This window comes from Wolffia australiana, chromosome 6 (genome assembly GCF_029677425.1).
Source record: "Wolffia australiana isolate 7733 chromosome 6, ASM2967742v1".
Classification (NCBI taxonomy): domain Eukaryota; kingdom Viridiplantae; phylum Streptophyta; class Magnoliopsida; order Alismatales; family Araceae; genus Wolffia; species Wolffia australiana.
In genome coordinates, this window is record NC_135840.1 from 8,572,084 (window position 1) to 8,598,235 (window position 26,152).

The 26,152-nt window shown below is 44.2% G+C and overlaps 1 protein-coding gene across 8 annotated transcripts in view; it reads left to right on the forward strand.

Moving 5' to 3' along the window:
• The window catches only part of LOC144704220 (uncharacterized), a 156,862-nt gene that overhangs the window by 46,683 nt on the left and 84,027 nt on the right, over window positions 1-26,152 (forward strand). For 7 of the 8 annotated variants that reach the window (XR_013581767.1, XM_078576553.1, XM_078576549.1 and 4 more), the window contains 2 exons: window positions 3,163-3,273; window positions 13,095-13,258. Coding sequence is in view for 7 of the 8 variants with exons in the window: in XM_078576553.1 (XP_078432679.1) it covers window positions 3,163-3,273; window positions 13,095-13,258 (275 nt within the window). In the remaining variant the exon portion in view is untranslated. The remainder of the gene's footprint in view (window positions 1-3,162; window positions 3,274-13,094; window positions 13,259-26,152) is intronic. The other variant, XM_078576550.1, reaches the window with a different exon arrangement.

A 26,152-nucleotide genomic window follows, 5' to 3' on the forward strand; every position in this document is an offset into this window, starting at 1 on the left:
ATTGATACACTCTTGGATGGAGGCTCATATGGGGAAGTTGTTAGATGAGAAGGAGAGGTTCCCGAGGTAGAGAGGAGAAATGAGAATGATCTGAGGGGGGGTCAAACAGAGGATGTAGAGATCGACCGCGGATGAGCTGTCTGAAGATGTGGTGAGGTAGAGACAACCACGTGGGATGGGGATCATAGAGGGAGAGAGGGACTGTAGACATAGCAGAGAGAGACACCTTCATTCTTCTTGGGTGTCCTCCTAAAGAGAGGGCATCCCTATTTGATGGAAATACATAGTGACCAAATTACTGAAATGCTCTTGTGGGTTAATATGATGAGACTACCCCTAGATAGGTTGAGGATCCTATCACAAATCAAACTCCATCTTGTGATTTTTCTCTGCAGCCACATCCCTATAGCCCTGTATCTCCTTTGCTTCGTCTTTTGATAAAGCTCGTACTTCAGATCATTCATCTGCTTTATTCTTGGGAAGGCATCTATCCTCCATCTATTCTATTTGTCACGAATTTACTTCTTGACATCAATGAAGTGCTTTTTATCCATTCCATTTTCCAAGCCAGCCTTGCCATTGTTGATCCCTGCCTGGATTCTGAAGACCACCATCTGAACACCTCTTCTGTGAAACCCCCTCTAGAAATCAAGAACTGATAATCTTTAAATACGTGGATCTACCAGGTCCCTATACCTCTTGCAACTGCTAAACAATTGTAGTGTGATGTGGGAATGCTCAATGAAGGGCTCAAATGTATGCCTAAGAGAAGTGTTACAAGAGCTCCACTGAACGTAAGATATTTTCATTTTTATATGCTCTCCTTGAGTTCATTCATCAGAATGTATCTGTTCATACATTCTATATTATTAATCCTTACAAAAAATCTTAATTTTCCGATCGCACAGAATATGGGCTTTTTTCCTAATTCCAGATGTTTCAATGGATTCCTCATCTGAACGTATCTGCATAATTCTCATGTTATAAATAGAATTTAAAAGCCCTTTAATTAATTTCTGACTCTTCGGCTAAGAAGTATTATCCCTCAAGGCAACAACTCACTCTGGCGCTGCCACCGGGTTTAAAGGTCAAACCTACAGTTCTTAGTCCAAAGAAGAGCCTCAAGGAATACATCGAGGGCGAGGCTTCAAGGACCTTGACCATGGTCAACGTCTTCAAGAAACGTCTTGACCATGGTCAAGACGTTGAACATGGCCTTCAAGGACCTGGGGCCACAAGTCGCCTACAATACCCTAGTCTTCTTTGAGTGCCTTTTTCCCACTGCTCATCTACCTGGTCTTCTACTGCGTCAATGTCTACAAGTTCCTCGACTACGGTGCTGACCGGCAGGTCCACCCGATGCACCAGTTCATGCCACATCGCCGCTATCCAACGAGTACCTTAACTGTATCTACCACTGATCTTTTGGATCCTACATCGCGTACCATGTCAACCACCCACAGTACATGGTGGTCAGAGACCTGCAGATGAAGATTGGGTTCGGGTTTGGATTGCTATGCCAGGTCGCGAATCTGTACTATCACATCCACTGGTATTTCTCTATCCAATATGTACGATCATCTACTGATTTCCTCCATCCCACTTCCTCGATACAAACCTACATCAAGGTTCTTAGCATTTGGTATCAGATTTATACATCTCATTTTTCATTGCACTTGCCATTGATGCCAAATCCAAGCATCCTTTCACAATAGGGCAGATGGTGTGGTGGCGAAACTGATAGGATCCTAGGGGTAATTTTGTCATGTTAGCCCATAGGGGCGTTTTAGTCATTTGTATTATGTATTTCCCCTTAAATAGGGATGCCCTCCCTTTAGGAGGCCAGCGAAGAAGATAGAAGAAAGAAGTTCTTGTCTCCTCTCTCCTCATATAGGTCTGGTCTCCTTCTCTCCCTCTACGATCCCCTGCCCTCGTGATCGTCTCCACCTCACCGTGTCTTCGGGTGGCTCCTCGGCCGATCCCTACCCCCTCAGCTCAGCCTTTCCCTGACCATTTCCGTTTCACCTCTCTCTACCCTGGGAATTTCTACCTCTCCTCGCCCTCTACCGTTCTCTCAATACGAACCTAGATCCGGGTTCGTATCAGAAACCCATCGCCGACTACATGTTGTTCCACATTGCTCTGTGCCCCAAGCACATGCGAGCAATGACACTCAACCTTTAGCAGTAGCAAGCCACCCTGCCGACGACACCCTAACTTCTCCTGCTGCTGCCATGACAGGTTCTTCTGCTCTATACCGGCCACGCCCTTCACGGACTTGATGGTGTCAAACTCTAACGAGAAGGTTGACATAAGCTTCAGCTGCTGTCCTACGACCGTTGTCTCACCATCGTGCTCCATTAATGCTCCTTCGGGATAAAATCCTTACCTTGCTGCCGCATATGCTAATGGAGATTGACTTCAGCTGCCACCCTGACCGTTGCAGTTGACAACCACATCGTCATTTCTGCCATTGGGGTCGATGCCACCAAAGTTTCAAATACCTCTGCCCCCTGCAACTTTCGGAGCCTAGGGCAAGAACTGTCACCCCGACTGAACCAGCCCCTCTCTTGAAGAACAATAGTACTAAGGCAAACCCTAGCCCCCAAAGGGACAAGGCTGTGGAAGCTGCCATGGAGAACCCACAGACCTATGGAAAATATGGATCCACGAACCTACAGAGAGGCTGCAGATCTGCGGTGAGCCACCTGAAGGCCTGCTAAGAGACGACTGCTCAACAGAGCACGAGTCGCCTGCGTACCTACAACCAGCTGCCTGAGAAACTGCGGGGAACTTCCTGTGCACCTGCCAAAAATCGCCTGCAGGCCCAAAAACGACCCATTGCATTGTCGTTTTGTCATCCTTTCCCTGTTTAGGTGTTTCAGGTCCTGTTCAGCATTGTGAAATTTTAACTCCTCAAATAGAAATTCGTTGACTTATTATCAACCTTGGTGCCCTTTATATAATACTGAATTTCCTGGCTTCTTGAATTTGAAAAGCGTATGCAAATAGGCTGGCATATGCCTCTCTCCTTGAGCTATTTACGTTGATCAGTTGTAGAGACCTTATCATATGCCTTTCCTTGCTGATATGCTTCTGATTTGCGTGTGTTAGTAAGCTCCTTCAATTCCAAATACATTTTACCAACTTAACGTGTTTCAGATTCAGGAAAATGAGCCAGTCAGAAGAATCATTTCTGAAGTCCAGCTTCATCTTGAAGATATGCTTAAAGTCCTTAACATAGATGATGATATATTGTGTACGTTATCCATGGTATGCTGAAGTACTTGATCAAGATTCACTTATTGCCTCCCATTCTATTTGATTAAAATATAGGTACCAACTATGTGTCTCAAATTCTAGATATGTATAGTTAAAATTTTCGTTTCTGTCATAATATTTTTTTCTGCGGTCCAAATGCATTCCTTGAGGTTTAATATGGTGCCATTTGTCATTTCATAAGATGTTGATTTTTTTAAAATTTTAAATGTCCCCATCATTTCACACTTAACCATGTCTACTGATCTTTCCTTATCCGGAAGGAACTTTTAATTTTTTCTGTACCTATGACGTGTAATCAGATGTGACCACAATAAAATAAATTCAAGTCGAGAGGGGGGAGGATTGGTTGTTTTGTTGCTTCGTTCCCTTCCCTCACTGACGAGCCTTTTTACTATGGTCATGGATGTTCACGAGAGGTTTCGTACATAGTCTCATTCGAAGGCAACAGGGAGATTCAACGAACGGTTTCTACTCTCTCTGGCCACGTGCAAGGCATGCATAGTTATGGATGATGAGCTTAATATTTTGCCTATACCATCCCATATGAGGTCAATCAAGGCTGTCACAATTTCTGAGGATTCAGAAGGGCTGTTCGAAGCAGAGTGCAATCTCAAAAGCTTGAAGGAGCAACTCCACGAGGACTTTCCCATTGGTCCATTGATTGGAACATGTTGTACAATGGATCAGGGAAAAGCTGTGATAACTTTTCTTGATGCTGTACTTGAGAAGACGCTTCGTAGCACTGTGGCATTGATTGCTGCTCGAGGACGAGGGAAGTCAGCTGCGCTTGGCCTTGCCATTGCAGGAGCTGTTGCTGCAGGGTTGTCTAGGATACTCAATTCCATGGTTATGGACGGGACTGCGGGTGCCGGGCTCGAACTCGTTTGCCATTATAGGCTTATTCTGCGATCGTGCCCGTCGCCGGGGTCATCTCATGGTTTGGGAAGCGGTTGTGCGAGCGGGATGGCCAGATCTGTGCCGGTTAGCCGTGCTCGAAGTGGCAGCTCTGTTGACCTCGCTGTAGCAGAAGAACAGTCGACCGGGAGTCGCGGAGTGATGCATCTGTCTGGTGAGAGTATTGCTGTGATGATCAGGTTTAGGCTGATCAGCTACCGTGAATTTCAGCGGGGGGATGAAATTGCGTGGTATGCCGATGAGGATAAGATTGTTTGTAATGAATACAACCCGGACATGGCTTATGCTGTTGACCGAGTTTTTGGTCCTTCAACGCCGACAAAAGTAGTCTATGAAGTTGCTGCAAAACCGGTTGTCAAGGCTGCTATGGAGGGAATTAACGGAACTGTTTTTGCTTATGGTGTCACAAGTAGCGGGAAAACTCACACCACGCATGGTGAACAAACATTTCCTGGGATCATTCCTCTGGCAATCAAAAAGTTTTCAGCATGATTCAAGATACTCCTGGGAGAGAACTACTGCGCGTTTCATATCTTGAAATTTATAACGAGGTGATAAATGACTTGCTCTATCCCACTGGTCAAAATATTTGTCCGAGAGGATGCTCAGGGTACTTATGTTGAAGGCATCAAGGAGGAAGTGGTTTTGTCTCCTGGACATTCGCTTTCTTTTGTGGCTGCTGGAGAAGAGCATCGGCATGTCAGCTCCAATAACTTCAATCTGTTGAGCAGCAGAAGTCATACGATCTTTACTCTAATTGAATTCTCGGCGGAGGAAGCGTTCTCTCTCTGCTACCCAAAGGTTATTCAGATGGTTGACAACTTTCCCATCCTGGAGCTGGATATTGTTTGGTGTTACTTCATGCTGCGAGATATTTCTCTCTTGTCATTGGCGGGAGCTCGGCTCACAAAAGCTAGAAAGGGATTTGAGCTTTCACATGGTAAAAATTCAACCCGGATGCTGCGCCTTCAATCTGGCCACCACGTGGAAGCTGCAATATTTATAAAACCACAGCTGAAGGAGCCTGACAAGGTGGATCTTCTCGTGGACATTAGAGTTACCAGCTCCCTTGCTCCAATCATAGAGACTGAGATGCAGATCTTCATGAAGACCCTGACAGGGAAGACGATGACCCTTGAGGTGGAAAGCAGAGCCAACATTGGCACTGTGAAGGCAAAAATTCAGGATAAGGAAGGAATCTGTCCAGACGTGCAGCGTCCGGGGGAAGCAACTTGAGGATGGATATTACCTCACTGATTACAACATCTAGAAGGAGGCTACTTTGCACCTCGTTCTGAGGTTGAGGGGAGGCACCATGAAGCCTTCATTCTGTGCGTTTGGGAGGAAGTACAACCAAGAAAAAATGATCTGCCACAAAAACATTCCTCCGGGCATCAGAGACACATACACGCTTCTTGTTCTCAACATCACTTCCCGAACAACCGTGGATGATCTTCTCCCTTTTTTCAGTTGATATGGGAAAGTTTTGGATATCTTCATTACGAAGGATCACAGCACAGGGGAATCAAGGGGGTTTACATTTGTGCGCTACAAGTACGCCCAGGAGGCACAGGAAGCTGTCGAGAAACTTGATGGGATAATAGTTGATGCGAGGGATATTATGGTTCAGTTCGCGAAGTACAGTCCTAATGCCAAACCCATTCGTAAAGGGAGGGAAACAGGAATCTTATCTCGCTCGTGGGGGAGAAATTGGAGCGGAAGTCTCAAGACAAGGCATAACGAACGAGTAGAAGGTCGAGCAGGGACGGGATGGTAGGGAGGATCATTTTCGCAGATGGACGACCTTTCAAATGACTCGCGACGTCTCATAAATATACAGTTGCGGGAAAGGGAGGACTATGGCATCGTCTACAGCGGCAGACGTCGATTTCAGAATCACAATGAAGAGGGAGAGAGGGGAACATGCAAAAAGGGCCACACAGACTATTATGACGGTTGTTACGGCAGATACACGGCAGAGGAGGGAAGGCAGGAAGCTCATGGCAAGCACATTGCAAGAGAAGAGGAAGAAATGGACAGAAGACGAGCGGGGAGAGGAGATGATTATCAGGGAGGGAGGGGGGGAAGATTACAGGCACATCACTATGGCGAGGACAGCGGCTCCCAGGGAACCAGGAAAGGGCACCCAGAGCATAAAGGGGGAATGGAGGTCCAGGCCGATGACAACAGTGAAGGGCAACATCAGGGACTGGATGATGCCTTCAACAGGCAGCTTGGAGAGAGAATGGAATATCCAAAAAGTGGGAACAAGATTCGACAAAATGCTGGGACATCAGAAGAGGAAGGGGGCTGGGTGCAAGTGCAACCACGTCAAAGGAGAATGGGGGGAAAGCAGCCCAATGGAATCTGGAGGTCAGATATTTGCTACAAATGTCTAAGACAAGGGCACCATGCTTGGGAATGCCGGGACCCAATAACCTGCAGGAAATGCAGACAGGCAGGACATCGACAAGCTTATTGTGATGTCAGCAAAGGAGAGACATCAGCTAAGAAATTTTCTAAAGTGGATAGGGGAAACCAAGAGAAGAGCCACACACAAGCGGAGGGTTTGGCGAACAAGCAAGACCTGGAGGATCAAGATGTCTTCAAAGGATGTCTAATAGGGGACGTCCTACAAGGAGCCCCGAATATTGAGAAGGCGAGACAGGGTCTCTGGGAGAAGTCTTTGAGCTTGGAAAGGGCAGAGTTATGGGCTCTGGAAAATGGACAGTTTTTTATCTGTGGGGCTCCACTGACGGCATACGATATGGTCAAAGGCTGGAGACAATAAGTCGAAGAACATGCATAGTTGAAATGGCAACACGTGCTTCCAAAGGATGGAGCCTCAAAAGAGACGCGTGCTACAACCATACTAGAAGCCCGAGACATCTCGATGGGGTACAGAATCAAGACGGCACTAGAAGCCATGGTCAAATCTTTCGGCGTGCTCCGGAGTACCTCTCAACTGGAGTTGTATCCGGTGACCCAGATTGCGTGATAATAGAAGTGGAGCATTTGAAGGGGGCATTGATTCCACCCAAGGTCATTTTGTGGGGCCTAGAGGGGTCTTTTGAGATCCGGATGTATACACGAATGCCGCCACTACTATCGAGGGGAGGTACAAGAAGGGACGACGATGAAGCCCGGAATGAGGAGGATACACCACGGGAGAGAGAAACCAAAGCACAAGTGGGAGGAGTGATCAAAGAAAACCGAGAAGCGGAAAGCAGACAGAGAGCACGAGGGGAAGAGATTGGTCATGAGGACGCGAGTGCGGTAAGAAAGCAATCCAGGGCTGCAGAAGACAGGCAGTAAACAGACGAAGGAGCCCACTGCCGGACAATTATGGAAAATATCAATCAAGAGTCCGCGACAATAGAAGGGAGGACAACTCAACAACTGGAGAAAGCAGAAGGAGAAACATCCGCAGGCAAGCCCCCCCAACAACTGAATGTGGTGAAGAAAGCAAGGAAGCTGGAAGCAGGGATAAACTAGAGAACCGCAGAGCAGCACTTGACACAAGAAAACAAAGGGAAAAGTACCAGAACCAGCATGGTCTATAGGAGGAAGAAGACAATAATGAAGCATGATCGTGGAATGGCTAAGCTGATGAAGATTGCAATGAGCAACAGGTCAAAGCTTATAGCTGGGGGAAAGGAGAAGAGGAATACAAAGAACAAGGCTCCAATGTCGAGTTCAAGTTTGAGTGTACTAGATGCAGAGATACTCACAAGGGGAGTGGCAGACAAAAGGGATGAGTGAGACGAAGGAGAAGATAATCCCCTACTCAGCCAACTAGTAGAAGAGATTGCAGCGAAGGTGAGATTACAATGGACCCAAGAAGGGGGAGGGGAGCCCAAAGATTTTTCATGAAATGTATTTCATGGAATGTTCGTGGGCTCCGGGATGAAAGTAGACGAGGGGTAATAAGAAACCATCTGAAAGAATGGGGAGCCACAATAGTATGCCTGTAGGAAATGATGTTGGAAAGCTGTGAAGGTAGAGTGTGGAACACAGTGGGCCGAGGCTTTCTTGAGGGATTCTTGGCAGTCAATGCAGTGGGAGGCTCTGGTGGGGTGATAATAGTTTGGAACGATACAGTGTTTGATAAAGTAGAAACCTGGTCGGGACAATCGACGGCAGCGACCTAGCTAAAAAGGCGAAGCGATGATTTTGAGATGGTCATAATATCAGTGTACGGCCCGACAAATGCAGCGACGAGGAGTGCCTTTTGGGGGGAGTTGGCAAAGGTAGTTTCCAAATTTTAAGGATCGCCAATGTTGTTCGGGGGAGATTTCAATACAACGCTAGAGGCTGGGGACATGCCACAAGACAGGGGAGGGCTAGACCTTGACTCAGCAGATTTTTGGTCATTCATCTCTGACGCAGACCTACAAGAAATGGGGCAAGTGGACAGCGTGTACACGTGGAGGAGCATGGCGGGAGGCGAGATGAAATCTAGACTTGATATGTTTCTATGCTCAGTAGACATTGCGGAGAAGTTTCCTAATGCAGATGTGAAATCACTGCCAAGGTTGCTGTCAGATCATACTCCCATTGTGTGGACGACCAATGAGGCTTTCAGGCGCTCCACATATTTCAAGATGGATAAATCGTGGTTTCATGAAGAAAAGTTCAAGGAAGAAATAGCGCAAGCATGGATTGCACAACCAAGAGTAAGGTCAGACATATAGACCATCGCTCAGAAATTGAATGAACTGCGACAACATTTGATGGGGTATCAAAAACGAGTCTGGGATACGAGGAAGAAGAGGAGGAATGATGCCCTAGCCAAAGCAAAGCAACTGGATGATTTGGAAGACAATAGAACCCTAGAGGGCGAAGAGGTTCAAGAGCATAGAAGATGGCAGATTGTGGTGGCAGAGGAGGACAAAAAATTGGAGATGGATTGGAGACAGCGATCAAGAAAATTATGGCTACAGGCAGGGGACACAAACATGAGATTCTTCCATCTGGTGGCAAATGGCAGGAGACGCACAAATCAAATATTGAAAATAAAGGTGGGAGAGAGGGAATACACTGGCACACAGGCAGTGAGACAAGCTATTGCAGACCGTTTTAGATCCTTCTCCAGAATGGGAAAACGGAGCAGATGGAAGTGGTGCGGCAAGGGGGCAAGGAGAATGAGCTTTGAACATCAAGCGAAAGTGATCCAACCATTTTCAGAAGAGGAGGTCAAGGCAGCAATTAAGGGGTTGAATGGGGAGGGAGCTCAAAGTCCAGATAGCATCCGAGTCTTCTTTTATAGCCAGTGTTGGAATCTGGTCAGATCAGATGTGATGGCCACATTTGAGGATTTTAGAGAAGGACGAGGAAACATGGAGAAGATTAATAGATCACATATTTTCCTCTTGCCGAAAGATCAATGGGCTGAAAAAATTGAAGACTTTAGACCCATTTCGTTGTCGAATTCAATCTACTTGATTATAGCCAAGGTGCTAGCAAACAGACTCAGAGCCAGGATTGGTGAACTGGTTGGTCCCGCTCAGTCAGCCTTTATTCCTGGCAGGCTATTGGTGGACAGTGCGATTACAGCCGGGGAAATACTAACCGCATGGAAGAGGAAGGGAATACGACGGTTCAAGTGGAAGGTTGATTTTGCCAAGTCGTACGACTCTTTAGACTGGGATTTCCTATGGGCGTCCATGAAAACGAGGGGCTTTCCCAAGAAATGGATAATATGGGTGAAGAGATGTATCACATCGCACTCTTGCAGGGTGCTGGTAAACGGGCGACCGGAAGGCAGCCGAATACAGCCTCAACGAGGAGTGAGACAAGGCTGCCCATTGGCACCACTACTGTTTGTCTTGGTAATGGACGCACTCGCAGTTTGCACTGAGCAAGCGTGCACAAAGGGCCTACTACAAGGCTATCAACTATCCGGGCAATCAGATGGAATTCCTCTACTACAATACGCTGATGACATCACCTTCATCGTTGAAGGTTCAGTGCGGGAAGCCAGAAATTTATCCATACTAATTGATCTTTTTGCAGATTTCTCGGGACTTTAAATAAATAGGAGAAAATCAGCTTTTTTGTGTAACGGGCTACTGCTAGAAGAGGAGACGCAGCGTGCGGAGATTCTAAGAACACCGATTAGACGACTTCGAATGAGATATCTTGACCTACCACTGACGAAGGGGAGGATGAAGAAAGCTGATTGGCAACCAGTCATTGAGAAGATGGAAAGACGACTAGAGGGATGGCAAGCAAAAGTGCTATCGAAAGGGCGACGTTTGGTGCTGTTGAGGTCAGTTTTATCATCCATTCCGATTTTCTATCTCTCAGTATTCAAGATGCCCACGGGAGTCGGGAAGTGAATAGAAGGCATGGTGAGGCGCTTCCTATGGAGAGGATCCGGGCCAGAACAAAGGGGGGGCCTTGGGATAAGGTATGTCGTCTTGTAAAGAGAGACGGTCTGGGGGTTCATACACATGTAGAGTATGAACATGGCCCTTCTAAACAAATGGGTGGAGAGAATAATGAATCCACGAGAGGATCTGGTCATCAATTTATTGCATGGCATCTATGGTAGGGGACTGAATTGGGACAGAATAGCAGACCCATATCATGGAGCATCCCCGTTCTGGCAGGGGCTGAGGCAGGTTTTTCCAAGAGTACAAGGTTTTTTCTTGGCCAAGTTAGGCGATGGATGGCATTCTGAGATTGGAGAGATGCATGGTCGCCACGGGGTATTTTTAGTGAGATATTCCCCTGACTGTATGCTCTTGCCCAGGATCAAGATGCCCATGTGTGTAACTACTGGGAGGGTGCATGGAATCTAATTATACATGGGGCCTTATCTGACCAACGTGTGTTCGAGCTCATAGATATGCAGCAATCCCTTCTACAGTTACAACTAGAGGATGGATAAAAGGACAGGTGGTAGGGGACAAATGGCCCCTTCTCGGTTTGGAAGGCTTATACGATGATCCGACAAGGGCAAGAGGAAGACAAGGCATTAGTCAGTGCATGCAGGTTCATATGGCGTCAAAGAGTCCCATTGAAGGCGAGATTTTTTGGATGGCTGCTGTCAAGGAAAAAATTAATGACAAGAGTCTTTTGCAAAAGGCTATACCCAGATAATTCGTCACAATGTGTGCTATGTATGAATGGGGAGGAAGATTGCAACCATTGTTTCTTTGAATGCTCCTTTGTTTGCACGGTTTGGGCCAGCCAGCCACTTTTAATGATGTAGGTGACATCTGAATTGGCTTTTTGGGACTTGGCACAGAATTGTGCGGGTAGAGAAAACAAGGACGGTGGCCGAGCTCTAGCGGTGCTGTGGGCCATCTGGTTACATAGAAAGGAGGTGTTGTTTCGAGGAAGAAGGGCTTCTACAGATGGAGCAATACATGAAGCAGAAAGAATCATGGCAGCATGGTCCTCCCAAGCGACGGGAGGTGCAGGGAGATATTGAAGATGACTAAAAGGATGGTATAGGGCCTCTATGGTTCATATGGGAAGTTCACCGATTCATCGGGTGTTCATCCCTTGTTATAATTCAAAAAACAAAAATTCAAGTCCCTTCTCTCTCTTGCTCCTTTCCTTCTTCTGTCCTTTTAAATTATCCTTTTGCTTGATTTCCAGCCTATTAATTCGCATGGTTCAAGGTCACATTCTCTTTACAGCTCCTTCCCTTGATTTCTCTTCTTTCATTTTTTCCCCATTGGTGTAGAAACAACAGGTCTTTAAAAGAAATGCTCCAGTTTGGTGATCACTTCACAGTTGAACACGCTCTGGTGAACTTTTGATTAATTTAAAATCCTATCACTCCCCTAATTCTTTCAACAATTGCATCCAGTCAGCTCTTCTTGATAAGCTTTATTACCTTTTATAGAAATCATGGGGGGAAGTTTTCACACAAGCTCATGTACACAACCTTTTGTTACTTGAAATATTTTCAAACTAGAATCTCAACATTTTTTTTTTGAAAAGTTATTTAGGGTGGTCACCCGACAAAGCGATAACCACCCGGAGTTACATGTGGAGATAGCCAAAACTCTCCTCACCACCTGGCTAACCCCTCCCTTAACTGATTACCCCTCTAGCGAACCATGATGCCATGAGGCCCTCAACCTCGTGGGCTAGCCCATCCTTGGACACCTTGCCCCATCTAAATTCTACCTCATTTCAGTGTTGCCATATCGCCCCAGAGCATTGTCAACGCTCGACCTCCTTCTTTCCTCCTCCTAGGGCCCCCTTGCCTTATGAGCTCCCAAAAAATCTCCTCTAACGTCACGTTCGGTGCCAAGTGCACTTGGGTGGCCCAGATCGAACAGGCAACATGGCACTTAAAGAATAAATGGTTGCAGTCTTTGTTACCATTTGTGCATAGAGAGCACGTCGCAGAGGTATCAGGATACATCCTCCGAAGGAAGATGTGTGTCACCAGCCTCTTGCCTAGTAAGAGCCAACAAAAGATCTTAACCTTTAATGGAATCTTGAGGCGCCAAATGGCCCGACATGCCTGGATTGTTGATTGATCCTCCATTTCCTGGCATAGCTTCATGTAAGCCTTCCGAACAGAAAAGGGAACGTCTGTCCAAGCCCATCCGTCTTGTTCGCCATGTCTTGGCCAGCACTGAAACAAAGCTTGTTGCATGCCTAAGAAGTCTGCGTCCCTTTGGTCTGAGAGAGCACCTTCTACCGTTGCATGCCTAGAATCTCAACATTGTAAAATGCTAGGATCCAAATGATAGAATTTGTCAAACATGCCGCTAAACTTAAATATCCAAAGACCGATGAAAGAAGGAAACTTTGCGAGAGTTAAACTAATCACAAGCTTTGAGGCATGCACCTAATGTTAGTTCAATTTTGAAAATAATATATTGCTTTGAATATTATTGCATTTAATGTAAGTTTTTGTTTTGCAGATTTCAGACTCTTCATACGCATGGAGTTATATTGATAATTTTCTTGAACTATTCAAAAGAATGATAGAGAAAGATTCAAGCCTGGCTCTCAACTCACATTGTTTTATTCTTAAATTTTCAAAGTTATTAGTTTCACCAATTTCTCGAATATCTCAAAGCAAAAGGTTTCACTCTAATCATCTTCTGTTCAAAATCACAGATGAATATTTGTCTAAAAAATATATTATTTTCCTCTATATGTGATAATGTTCTTTTGCTCTTTCAAGCATCAAACTTGTTTCATAAATTATCTGGGTAAAGAGGGAAAAAATCATAAGTCCCAAGATCTTAATTGTTATATATCCTTGACTATTTGATTAAACGTCTCATTATCATTTTGTACTTGTTTTGTATAAGATTTTTTTATTCAGTATTTCTATAGGACATGATAGTCATTTAGGGGGTTCATTCAAATCTATTTTTGAATTCAAAAACACATTTGCTTTGTCGTATGGTGGTAGAATGGATACTTTTTTTTATCCTTAGATAAGGGTGGGGGACCCCTTATCCGATAAAGGTTTTTTGGCAGGGAGGTGAGGTTCCTCTCTCTGCCATGTATTTTCATCTCCTCTTCCACCTGAAAGAGAGAGACAGAAAGGGAGGGAGGGAGAGAGAGACAGTGAGTGGGGAGGGAAGAGGGAGAGAGGTAGGGAGAGAGAGACGGGGAGAGAGAAAGAGAGAGAGATATAGTGAGAGAGACATGGAGAGATAAAGGGTGTGAAACAGAGCAAACGAGGAGGGAGGAAGTTATTGCAACCAAAATCTTGTTAGAAGAAATCAAAAATTGAATTCCTTAATCCTCATTAGGGTGCATTACATTATATTTATAGGAAGGAGGAGAGAAAATGCAAAATGGGCCCATTATTACGGGTCATTACAAGGAGATATTAGAAATATTAGAAGAAACCCATTCAACACTCATACTCAAGGTGGTGATGGGATATTATCCATTCCCAGCTTGACACACAACTCTTGAAATTTCTGGGCGCATAGACCTTTGGTGAAGATATCAGCCTGCTGTTGAGTAAAAGGGACATAATGTGTGCAACATCGTCCCAACTCCAACTTATCCTAAACCAAGTGACGATCAACCTCAACATGTTTAGTGCGGTCATGTTGCATTGGATCATGCGCAATGCTGATAGCCAATTGATTATCGCAATAAACTAGAGTAGGTTGATCACAAGACAACTTCAGTTTTGCAAGAAGATTTGTGAGGCACAATGCCTCGCAAAGGCCTTGAGCAAGAGCATGAAATTCTGTTTCTGCACTGGACCTAGAAACCACATATTGCTGTTTGCTACTCCATGTTATAAGATTGCCACCAAGAAATGTGCAATATCCAGTATTCGATCGCTGATCAACATAGAAACCAGCACAATCGGCATATGTATAAACTTCCAAACGAAGGCCAAGTCCAATGGTACCCTTGAGATATTGAACTATACGGTTGGCTGCTTGTATATGACACGTCTTTGGGTCATACATAAAATGGCTCAAAGTATCCATTGCATAGGCAATATCAGGGTGAGTGTGCGTTTGATATATCAGCTTACCAATTAGTCTTTGATACCTCCCTTGATCAACAGACTCCTCAAGCTCCGCTGCAGATAGCCGATGATTCACTTCAATAGGAGTGGTAAGAGGTTGTGAGTCCTTCCCAAAATTGTGAAGAAGTGCGGTAATATATTTCTGTTGGCAGGGTTGCCCGCAAGCCCCGTTACTATTTATCCTGGCAGTGGACACATTGGCCACCTACACCCTTAAGGCGTGCGAACATGGTTTATTAAGGGGTTTCCAAACTGTGAGCTACCCAGGGGGCATTCCACTACTTCAGTATGCGGACGACACAACTTTTTTCATGGAAGGATCTGTGACGGAAGCTCACACCCTCTTTACATTGTTAGATATATTCGCTGACTTCTTGGGGTTACGTCTCAACTGAGCCAAGTTGACATTTGTGGGCTTCGGACTCTCATCGGTGGAAGAAACCCAATGCCTAACGCGCTAGGTGTTAGACAACCTTTATTTTCTTCTTTTCTTTTCTTCTGTTTTTCTTCATATTCTCTTCTTAATGTACTAATGGGCCACATGATATAAGTGGCCCATTTTGTTTAAGTGATGTGGGGCCCACCCTCTCACTCTGTATGGCCTTTTAAAGGCCAATCCCGTTCAATAGAATTAAGTGTGTTTTTTGGCCAAAACCCTATCCGATAGAGCTTCAGGGCAGAGAGCAGCTGGAGAGGAGAGAGAGCTGATGCAAGTTTGACATGGTGTCAGAGCCAGGTTGGTGAGCACATTGCGCCTCCATTCTCTCCAGTAGAAACCGTCCTCTTTGTTCCACTATCTCTCTCTTGCTAGAGGATTCACTGTTTGTGAAGAGGCATTTCGAAATCTGGAATGGAAGACCAGAACAAGATCTCTACCACTATGGCCATCACAGATCGAGACAGGGTCACGATTGTGCTCCCTGAGATCAAGATAAAGTTCAATGGGCTTAATGCATATCAATGGCGTAAGCTGGTGGAGTTATCTTTGGAGGCTAGGTTCCTTGGAGACCACCTTGTGGAGGATCCAATAACCCCTGGAGATCCAAGGTATAAAGTGTGGAAGTCAGAGGAGTCCCTTATCCATCAATGGCTTCTTGGAACTATAGCCTCTGATATGGTAGACGATTATCTTTATGTGGAATCTGTTAAGCAGATGTGGGAAGAAATTATCAAGAGCTGTTCTAAGCAGCGGATGGATTGGAGAATTTATGAACTCAATGCACAGGCCATTCATGCAAAGCAAGGGGAAGCAACCATCATGGTTTATGCTAGCAGATTGAAGGGAATTTGGAGAGAAATTGACCACTATTGGCTAGTTGAGAATCCCCAGTCCAAGGAAAGAAAATACACCCTTAAGCAGAGAGTCTTTACCTTTCTCATGGGTCTTAATCCAGAATATGAAAGTGTCCAAAGTCAGATCCTTCATCGTTAACAGCTTCCAGACCTTGATGAGGCAGTTGGAATGCTTTTAGACAAAGAGAAGAGACTGAAGCTTACTCCAGATGCACCTGGGGCAGGTGGCACATCTGGAGCATTCTCCACTAAGAAGAATGATTCCAGGGCTATCAATGGTGAACCAACCGGAATATCTCAGTATGCTGGAAACTCAAATCAGAAACAGATGCAAAAGGGAGACACCAGGGACACTCTTTTTTGTGTTTATTGCAAGAAGCGAAATCACACTAAAGAGACTTGCTGGAAATTAGCCAACAAGAACCATCAGCAGCAGCAGCAGCAGCCTCAACAGTACAGGAAAGCATATGTAGCGACCTCAGACACTCAAGAAATGGGAGAGATCCCCTTGGGAAAGAATCAGGTGGATGAAGCACAACAAGACACAACGGAAAGTGTTCATGCATTGAAGGCTGAGGTGAATCGCCTTAAGGGATTATTGGGCTCTACATCCTTGGCTCATTCAGGTAAAACTTTGGCATTGTTGGGATCGACTTCTTTCCTAAATCCTAGTGAAAGCACCTGGATTCTAGATACTGGGGCAACTGATCATATGACCCCAGATCGGAATCAGTTTGCTTCGTACGTACCAGTCAATGAGCCCACAAGGTAATAATGGCTGGTGGAGGAATTTTGACTGTTGCTGGGATTGGAAGTATAAACCTCAATATTGGTGTACTCAAGAGGGTGTTACACGTACCTGGCCTCAAGGCGAGACTGATTTCATTGCAGAAGTTAGTTGATGACAGTGGATGGAGGTTTGTTCTTGATAATAATGGGTGTTTTCTCTGTGACAAAGTAACCGGGAAGAGGACTTCATCGTGTAGAAGGGAAGATGGCTTGCTGCTCCTCGAGGGCTCCCCCGTCACCTGTCTCACCTCCATTAAGCTTCCTCAGGCTGCGGATCGGGTCCTACTGCTGCATAAGCGAATGGGCCGTCCCTCTTTTGAGTTACTAAAACTATGTTTTCCCTCTGTTTTTGAAGGAGTTGATATTAGTACTCTGTTTTGTGATGTTTGCCAACTGGCTAAGCACCGAAGGATATCTTACAAAAGTCTAAATGAAAGGAGTTCGACTCCATTTAATTGCATTCACAGCGACGTGTGGGGCCCATGCCCAGTAACCAGTCTTTCTGGGCATAAATGGTTTGTGATTTTTGTGGATGACTGCTCCAGGTTAACCTGGCTATATTTGTTGAAGTCGAAGGCAGAAGTATCATCTGTGATTGTTCAATTTTGTGAGCTAATTAATAATCAATTCGGTGCGAGGATTAAACGACTCCGATCGGATAATGCTAGGGAGTACTTCAATTTGATAGTTACTACCTACTGTGAATAGAGAGGTATTCTTCATGAATCTTCATGTGTTAACACCCTGCAACAGAATGGGCTAGCTAAAAGGAGAATCGGACATATACTTGCAATAGTTAGGTCTCTACTCTTTCAGGCAAATATGCCCAAGTCATACTGGGGCGAGGCAGTATCAACTGCAATCTATCTCATTAATAGAACTCCGACAAAGGTAATTGGATACAAGAGCCCTATTGACCTTATGTCCTCAATCTATCCTCATGTGACATTGAGGGATGGGTTGATGTCCAGGATATTTGGGTGTGTTGTGTATGTTCACATGTATGCAGGAAAGCTCGATCCGAGGGTGACCAAGTGTGTGTTTATTGGGTACTCTAATACTCAAAAGGGTTATAGGTGCTATCACCCTGGGTCCAGAAGATTTTTTGTTACAGCAGATGTGACATTTAATGAAAAGCAAATGTTCTTTGCCCATGAGAAGGAGGACACAGGAGAAGCTTCTGTGATAATGCAGCAAGACTTCCAGTTCCTAACTCTACCGAAGGGAATTCTAAGTGTGGGAAAGGCCATTCCACATGAAATTGGTCAACCGGAGTCAGAGGGTCCAAGATGTGATGAAATATTGCCACTGGCCTCTGAACAGACGATGGAGATTCAGGAGACATTCAAAGTACCGATTGTGCCGAGTGAAGGAGAAGCCAACGATGTTCCAGTAGGCGATGAAGAACAACGTATTGAACAACCTGAGGAGATTTCTAGAACTGATCCAGTTATTGATCAGGAAGAGGAAGACCTGAGATGGCCAATTGCATTGAGAAAGGGTAGGAGGAGCTGTCGAAACAAACCCAGATATCCGTTGGAGAATTATGTCTCTTACGCCAAACTGAGCCCACAATACTAAGCATTCTTATGTGCTCTCAGAGAAATATCTGTTCCCGGAAATGTTGAAGAGGCTCTAAAAAGTAGAAAGTGTAAGACTGCCATGGATGAGGAGATGGAGGCATTAAAGAAAAATCATACTTGGGACTTCACTTTCTTACCCCCAGGAAGAAAAGTTATTGGGTGTAGGTGGATATATACACCAAAGTTCAATGCTGATGGGACTCTAGAGAGATACAAGGCAAGGCTGGTTGCCAAGGGTTATACTCAATCATATGGCATCGATTACTTCGAAACTTTTGCACATGTAGCCAAGTTCAATACTGTCAGAATCTTGATTGCTCTAGCTGCAAAATTGGGATGGAATTTTCTCCAGTTTGATGTTTGACAGAATTGTGTAGACACTCTTGGGCGAGAATGAGAGAATAGAGGAAGTAGAGAGAAAGAACAGAATTTAAGAGAAAATGTTCAAGTTTTTTATTACTCAAGTAGGTATATATACAGGCCGTTTAACGGCTAATTTACTGTTCATAACGGCTAGTAAAAAACTAGCCGTTATTGTCCCGATTTTAAAATCGGGTAGTGGGCCCCACCGAGCTTGGCCCAAGATATCCCTTTTATTTGACACTCCCCCTCAAGTGCAGGAATGTATACTAGTCATTCCAAGCTTGGACACCAGATATTGCATTTGTTTAACTGGTAAACCCTTTGTAAAGATGTCTGCACACTGCTCCTCTGAGTTGACGTGCTCTGTCCTGAGAATTCCTTGCGCCAGATGATCTTGTATATAAAATCTATCAATGTTCACGTGCTTCATTCGATCGTGATAAACTGGGTCATGAGCAATGCTGATGGCAGACTTGTTGTCGCAGCGTATGATAAGTGGTGTAGAATATGTAATCTTTAAGTCATCAAGTAGGCTTTTGATCCACATTGCTTCATCAATACCCTTTGACATTGCTTTGAACTCAGCTTCAGTACTTGACTTTGCAACCACACTCTGTTTTTTACTTCTCCATGTGACTAGGTTTCCCCCAAGGAATGTACAATATCCCGTAGTAGACCTGTAATCAAGACGAGAGCCAGCAAAGTCAGAATCAGTGTATAAAATAAGATCTAACTTACCTGTTTTCCTATATGTGATGCCCAGCCATGGTGTTCCCTTCAAGTACCTGAGAATTCTGTTAACAGCCTGAAAGTGAGAGTTTCTAGGTGAATGCATAAATTGACTAAGTACATTAACCGCATAGCGTATGTCAGGTCGTGTATGTGAGAGATATAATATTTTTCCCACAATGCTTTGATAAGAACTAATTTCGACCTTAGGGTCATCTTCACTAGTGGTTAATTTGTGATTAACTTCTATTGGAGTTTCGCTTATACGACAGTTCATATGTTTGGTTTCATTCAGAATATCTAGAATATATTTCTGTTGTGTCATTATTATCCCTTTACTAGACCTTGCAAACTCTATGCCTAGGAAATACTTTAGAGGCCCTAATTGTTTAACCTGAAAGTCCTTGTTTAAACGTTTTTCAAGATTCTCTATTTCTATAAGATTGTTTCCAGTGACGATAATGTCATCTACATATACTAATAGAATTGTAATCATTCTATCATCTTGAAGCTTAAAAAACATAGTATGTTCCCCATTGCTTTGTCTATAGCCAAGGCTTTTCATTACTTGGGCAAACTTTCCAAACCAGGCCCTGGGTGACTGTTTCAAACCATACAAGGCCTTGCGGAGTCGACATACTTTACCTTGACTTAGTTGATCCTCATATCCAGGGGGAATATCCATATAAATCTCTTCCTTTAGTTCTCCATTAAGAAAGGCATTTTTTATGTCATACTGATTTAGTGGCCAGTCTAGATTTACTGCTAATGAAATAAGAATCCTAATGGTATTAATCTTTGCAACTGGAGCAAAGGTTTCTTGATAGTCAATTCCATATGTTTGTGTATACCCTCTGGCTACCAAGCGTGCCTTATACCTATCTAGACTTCCATCAGATTTACATTTTATCGTATATACCCATCTGCAGCCCACTGATTTTTTGTCCTTTGGTCGATTAACTATCTCCCATGTATTATTCTGTAGTTGTGCCTTCATTTCCTCATCCATAGCTCCCTTCCATCCAATGTTCTTCATGGCTTCAACTGGGGATTTCGGTATTTGAATGTCTTGTATTGTAGTGAGAAATACTTTATATTCAGGTGAGACCTGTTTAAAATTTAAATAGTTTACCATGGAATATGGTACAGGTTTCACACAAGTTCGTTTTTCCTTCCTTAGGGCTATTGGCCAGTCTATCCCACGGTTATCAGTTTCAATTTCAGTAATGTTACCTTTTTCTCCCCCTTCACTCAAGTCCACAGGTCTGTTGATTTTTCTTTCTTCTTCCTCTGATAGTATTTGGGGTATGGGGTCAATTTGTGTATCCCTTCCAGCTCTCTTGTTGTGACTCCTGTTTCATTTGTTTGATTCATATCCGTAGGTTCGATCTCATTTGTCTCAGTAAGGGAATTGTCAAATTCCTGCTCTGGTAATCTAACTTCTACACGTACTTCTTGGTCAGTATCCATATTTGGTGTTGGTGTCTCTTTACTGGTGAGTAACTGAGTTACATCTTTATGAGCTTCAGTACCATGTGGCTTGTAGTAGAAGGATGTTTCATCAAATACTACATCTTTGGATACAATATACTTTCGAGTAATTGGATGATATAACTTGTATCCTTTTTGAGTAACAGAATATCCAATAAATACACACTTCAAACCTTTTGTAGATAGCTTATTCTGTTTATGCGTATGATTGTATACATAGGCAACACACCCAAAGATTTTAACAGGTAATCCTGTTTTTAGTCGCACATTAGGATAGTGCATTTCCACTAACTCAAGTAGGCTCTTAAAATCTAGAGTCCTTGAAGGAAGTCTATTCACTAAGTGGGTAGCTGTCATGATTGCAAATCCCCATAAGTTTGTTGGGACATTTCCTTGCACTAGTAAAGTTCTTCCCCTGTCCACTATATCACCAATTTTCCTTTCAGAAACTCCATTTTGTTGTGGAGTATAAGGACATGAAGTCTCATGTCTTATACCTTCACTGGTAACAAATTCTAGTAATCCGTTGTTTAGGAAATCTTTGGCATTGTCTGTTCTAAGTCCTTGTACTGGATCACCAAATTGTCTCTTGATCAAGGCACATAACACTTTGATATTTTGAGTCACTTCGTGTTTGTGTTTCTGAAGAAACACCCAGGTATATCTACTATAGTCATCTACACAGACTAGGAAATACTTGAATCCTAGTATATCCTGTTGTGGAGAGGGTCCCCAAACATCGCAGTGAATTATTTGGAAAGGTTTAGTTGAGTAGGATTTACTTGGTGGATAGGTAGTACGTTTAAACTTTCCTAATTGACACGCTTCACATATCAAATTTTCCATCAAACAGTTTTTGAATAAATGCGGATACATTTGTTTTAAGAGGAAGAAAGATGGATGACCCATCCTTTGATGAATCGCCATAAGTGACTCCTTTGATGTAGCAGTAGCTACTGTTCTAGTTTGATCTCCTCCTAAGACTCCATGTTTTTGGCATGGAAGGTAGTAGAGTCCTTGTTGGACTTTAGCTAGTCCAATCCTCCACCCGAGTTCCTTATGACACAAATAAGCATCCAGATTATCAAACAGAACAGTATACTCATTTATCTTAGCTAACTGTTGAACAGAGATTAAATTCACAAATAGATTTGGAACGTGTAAAACATTTTTAAGTTTGCCAATTGGATGTATGGCCAAATTGCCTATTCCCACTACTGGAAGTAGTGTTCCATCAGCAGTTTGTACATGCTTCCCAGGAGCAAGTTTTCATATGTCATGAAGGATTCCTCCCTAGATGACATATGGTCCGTAGCCCCTGAATCTAGGATCCAAGCAGTTGTTAGATCCTTAGTAAACAAAGCTATTTGTGTTAAAAAATCATTGTTACCCGTATTGGCCATTGAGGTGGAGCCGATGACAGAACCAGAGTGAATGATTGTCTTCAAATTTTGAATTTCCTCTATCACCTTCTGGAGGTCCTGCATTGAGGGAAGAGTATTACCAGAATTTTGTTCCTGCTGGGCTAGATGTGCTCTTGCAATGCGGGGAGGCTTTCCATGTAGTTTCCAGCATTTCTCTTTGGTATGTCCTCTCTTTTTGCAGTAGTTACAGAATATATCCTCTTTGTTAGTTTTTTCTTGATCTCCCTTCTGCTGGGGCTGACCTTTGCTATAAAAGCTGTACCTTCAATGGCTCCTTTAACAGAATTCAAACGACTTTCTTCTTGCATCACCTTGGATTCAGCCTCGTCATATGAGGGTTCATCTTCTCGGTTGTAAAGCTGACTCCTGACAAGTTCGAATTCTGGTCTAAGACCATTAAGGAACTGACAGAGGCGATTAGTTGCCTCATGGGCTCTAGCCACTGGATCAGTAGAGGGTGGACGACAATGATCCAGCTCATTGTGAATGTCTCTCAGTTTATTGGAATAGGTAAGCACATCCATGTCTCCTTGCTTGAGAGTATATGACTGGACGATGAGAGTAATTATCTTCGTCTTGTCATGCTTCTTAGAATGATTTCTATGGACGGCTTTCCATAAAGTTTTAGAAGTCGCGTATGATGTGTACCTTGTGAGCTGCTCTGAAGAGAGAGAATCAAGCATCCAACCAAATACGAATTCCTCCTCCATGGTCCATCTCTGGAAGTCTGGATGATCTTCGTTTGGAGGATCTTCAGTCAAAAGGTGTTGAAGATTGCGAGGCTTCAAGGCAGCTTGGATTGTTCTTGACCACAGGAGGAGATTGTGGCCATTGAATATATTGCACTTTGCAAGCACCGGAAGATGCGTCAGCCATCGATCCGGGACGATCAACTGGTGCCCAGATGATGTAGACGATACGGCCGGGGCCTGAATCTTCACTGACTCCTCAGTCATGGTGTAGACGCAGCGGAAGCAATTCTCTGGACACTTTAGGTAGCCTCCCGTAGGATGCTCTTAAGCTCCAAAAAACAACAAATATCAAATGCAAGATCAGAGATCCTGCTCTGATACCATGACAGAATTGTGTAGACACTCTTGGGCGAGAATGAGAGAATAGAGGAAGTAGAGAGAAAGAACAGAATTTAAGAGAAAATATTCAAGTTTTTTATTACTCAAGTAGGTATATATACAGGCCGTTTAACGGCTAATTTACTGTTCATAACGGCTAGTAAAAAACTAGCCGTTATTGTCCCGATTTTAAAATCGGGTAGTGGGCCCCACCGAGCTTGGCCCAAGATATCCCTTTTATTTGACAATGTTAAAAATACTTTTCTGCAAGGTGATTTAGAGGAGGAAGTGTACATGACTACTCCTCCTGGATACCAACTAGCAGATAGACCAAATGTGGTGTGTAAATTGCGGAAGGCACTTTATGGCCTGAAACAGTCGCCAAGGGCCTGGTTTGGAAAATTCTCCACAGTCATGAGAAGTTTGGGATATCAGCAGAGTAACAATGATCATACACTGTTTATCAAGCACAGTCCCTTTGGCTCTATGGCAATTCTTAGTGTCTGTGTGGATGATATAATTGTCACACGAAAAAATGAGGAAGAAATTCAACAACTTAGCCAGCAACTTTCTGAGAAGTTTGATATTAAAGCATTGGGGGCCTTGACATATTTTCTGGGTATTGAGGTTGCACACTCAAAAAGAGGAATTTTCATTTCACAGCATAAGTACATTCTGGATCTACTCCATGAGACAGGAAAATTTGACAGCAGACCGCTGGGAACACCAGACATCAATGTTAAACTGGGTAAGGAGAACGATAGTCCTCCAGTGAATAAAGACTCGTTTCAGAGGTTGATCGGGAAACTCATCTATCTAAATCATACCCGACCAGATATTTCGTATGCTGTTAGTACTTTGAGCCAGTTTATGAATAATCCATGTAAAGCTCACCTCGAGGAAGCAAACAGAGTATTGCAGTACCTTAAGGCTACAGTGGGACTAGGTATATTGTTCACAAGAGATGAAGATGTGTCAGTAAAGATTTATTCTGATGCTGACTTTTCTGGTTCAATAACAGACAGAAGATCCACCTCTGGTTATTGTACTTTTATTGGGAACAGTCTGGTGACATGGCGAAGTAAGAAGCAGAAGGTAGTTGCTCTCTCAAGTGCAGAAGCAGAGTTCAGAGCCATAGCACATGGTGTACGTGAAGCACTTTGGATCAAAGGCATCATGGAAGACCTTAGTTTATTCTCCCAAGGGGATATTAAACTGTGCTGTGATAATCAATCAGCCATTGCAATTGCTCAGAATCCAGTTCAGCATGATAGGACGAAGCACATTGAGATTGATCGGCATTTCATTAAAGAAAAAATTGATGGAGGAGTTATCACACTCGAGTATGTGAGGTCATTGGAGCAAGTTGCTGACATCTTCACCAAAGGCCTTCCTGGTCCCCAGTTCCAGAGACTCATCTCCAAGTTGGGCATGATCAACATTCACGCCCAACTTGCGGGGGGGTGTTAGACAGCCTTTATTTTCTTCTTTTCTTTTCTTTTGTTTTTCTCCATATTCTCTTCTTAATGTACTTATGGGCCACATGATATAAGTGGCCCATTTTGTTTAAGTGATGTGGGGCCCACCCTCTCACTCTGTATGGCCTTTTAAAGGCCAATCCCGTTCAATAGAATTAAGTGTGTTTTTTGGCCAAAACCCTAGCCGACAGAGCTTCAGGGCAGAGAGCAGCTGGAGAGGAGAGAGGGCTCATGCAAGTTTGACACTAGGCACACGTTGGGGTTCTCTACCAATGAGCTATCTAGGCCTTCCACTGACGGGGAGACACATTTTAGCGAAAGAATGGCAACCAGTGATCGAGAAGGTGGAGAGGCGGTTGGAGGGCTGGCAGACCAAAGTGTTATCAAAAGGGGGTCGCTTGGTGCTACTGAGATCAGTGCTCGCAGCGATCCCAATATTCTACCTATTGGTATTTAAAATACCATCCATAGTGGCACAGTGCTTGGAGGGGCTGATGAGGAGGTTTCTTTGGGGAGGCAATGGAGAGGATGGCCATAAGTGGGTACCCTTGATAACATGGGAGGAGGTCTGTCAGCCCGTGAAATAAGGAGGGTTGGGGTTGCTCCACATGGAGTCCATGAACCTGGCACTTCAGACCAAATGGGTGGAAAAGATTGCAGCATTAGCGGAGGTTCTGTCCTCAAGGTCCTTAGGGTCAGATATGGCTCAGAGACAGATTGGGGGAGAAGGTGGGTTATGGCTCAGGGGGAGTCCCCCTTATGGCGTAGTCCGCGTCAAAGCATACCCCACATCCGGGAGTTCTTTGACCCCAGGTTGGGGGGCGGGGCAGGTTTTCGGTTCTGGAGTGATAATTGGTCCAAACACTTCGACACCTAAGATTCCGTAACGAGTAGATACTTCCGCAGGAGCATAATCGATTTTCTGGTTAAATACATTACGAGATGTTTTTCCATACTTTCCGCATTCCATTCTAGCTATTTCCGCACATCAAGGCGTCCTGAAGATGAAATACCCAAGGCTCTTTGCTCTAGCGAGGAACCCAGATGCTACTGTCGGCGAATGCTGGGACGGAGCTTGGGTCCCTATCATGAATGGAGCATTATCAGCCCTACGGTTTGAGGAACTGATGGAGCTACAAGAGATCCTTCTACCCATCAGACTGTCGAATGAATATCGAGATGGCTGGGTGTGGCGAGGACCGCCTTTCTCAGTGAAGGGTGCATATTTGAAGATCCGAGGGGAGGAGGG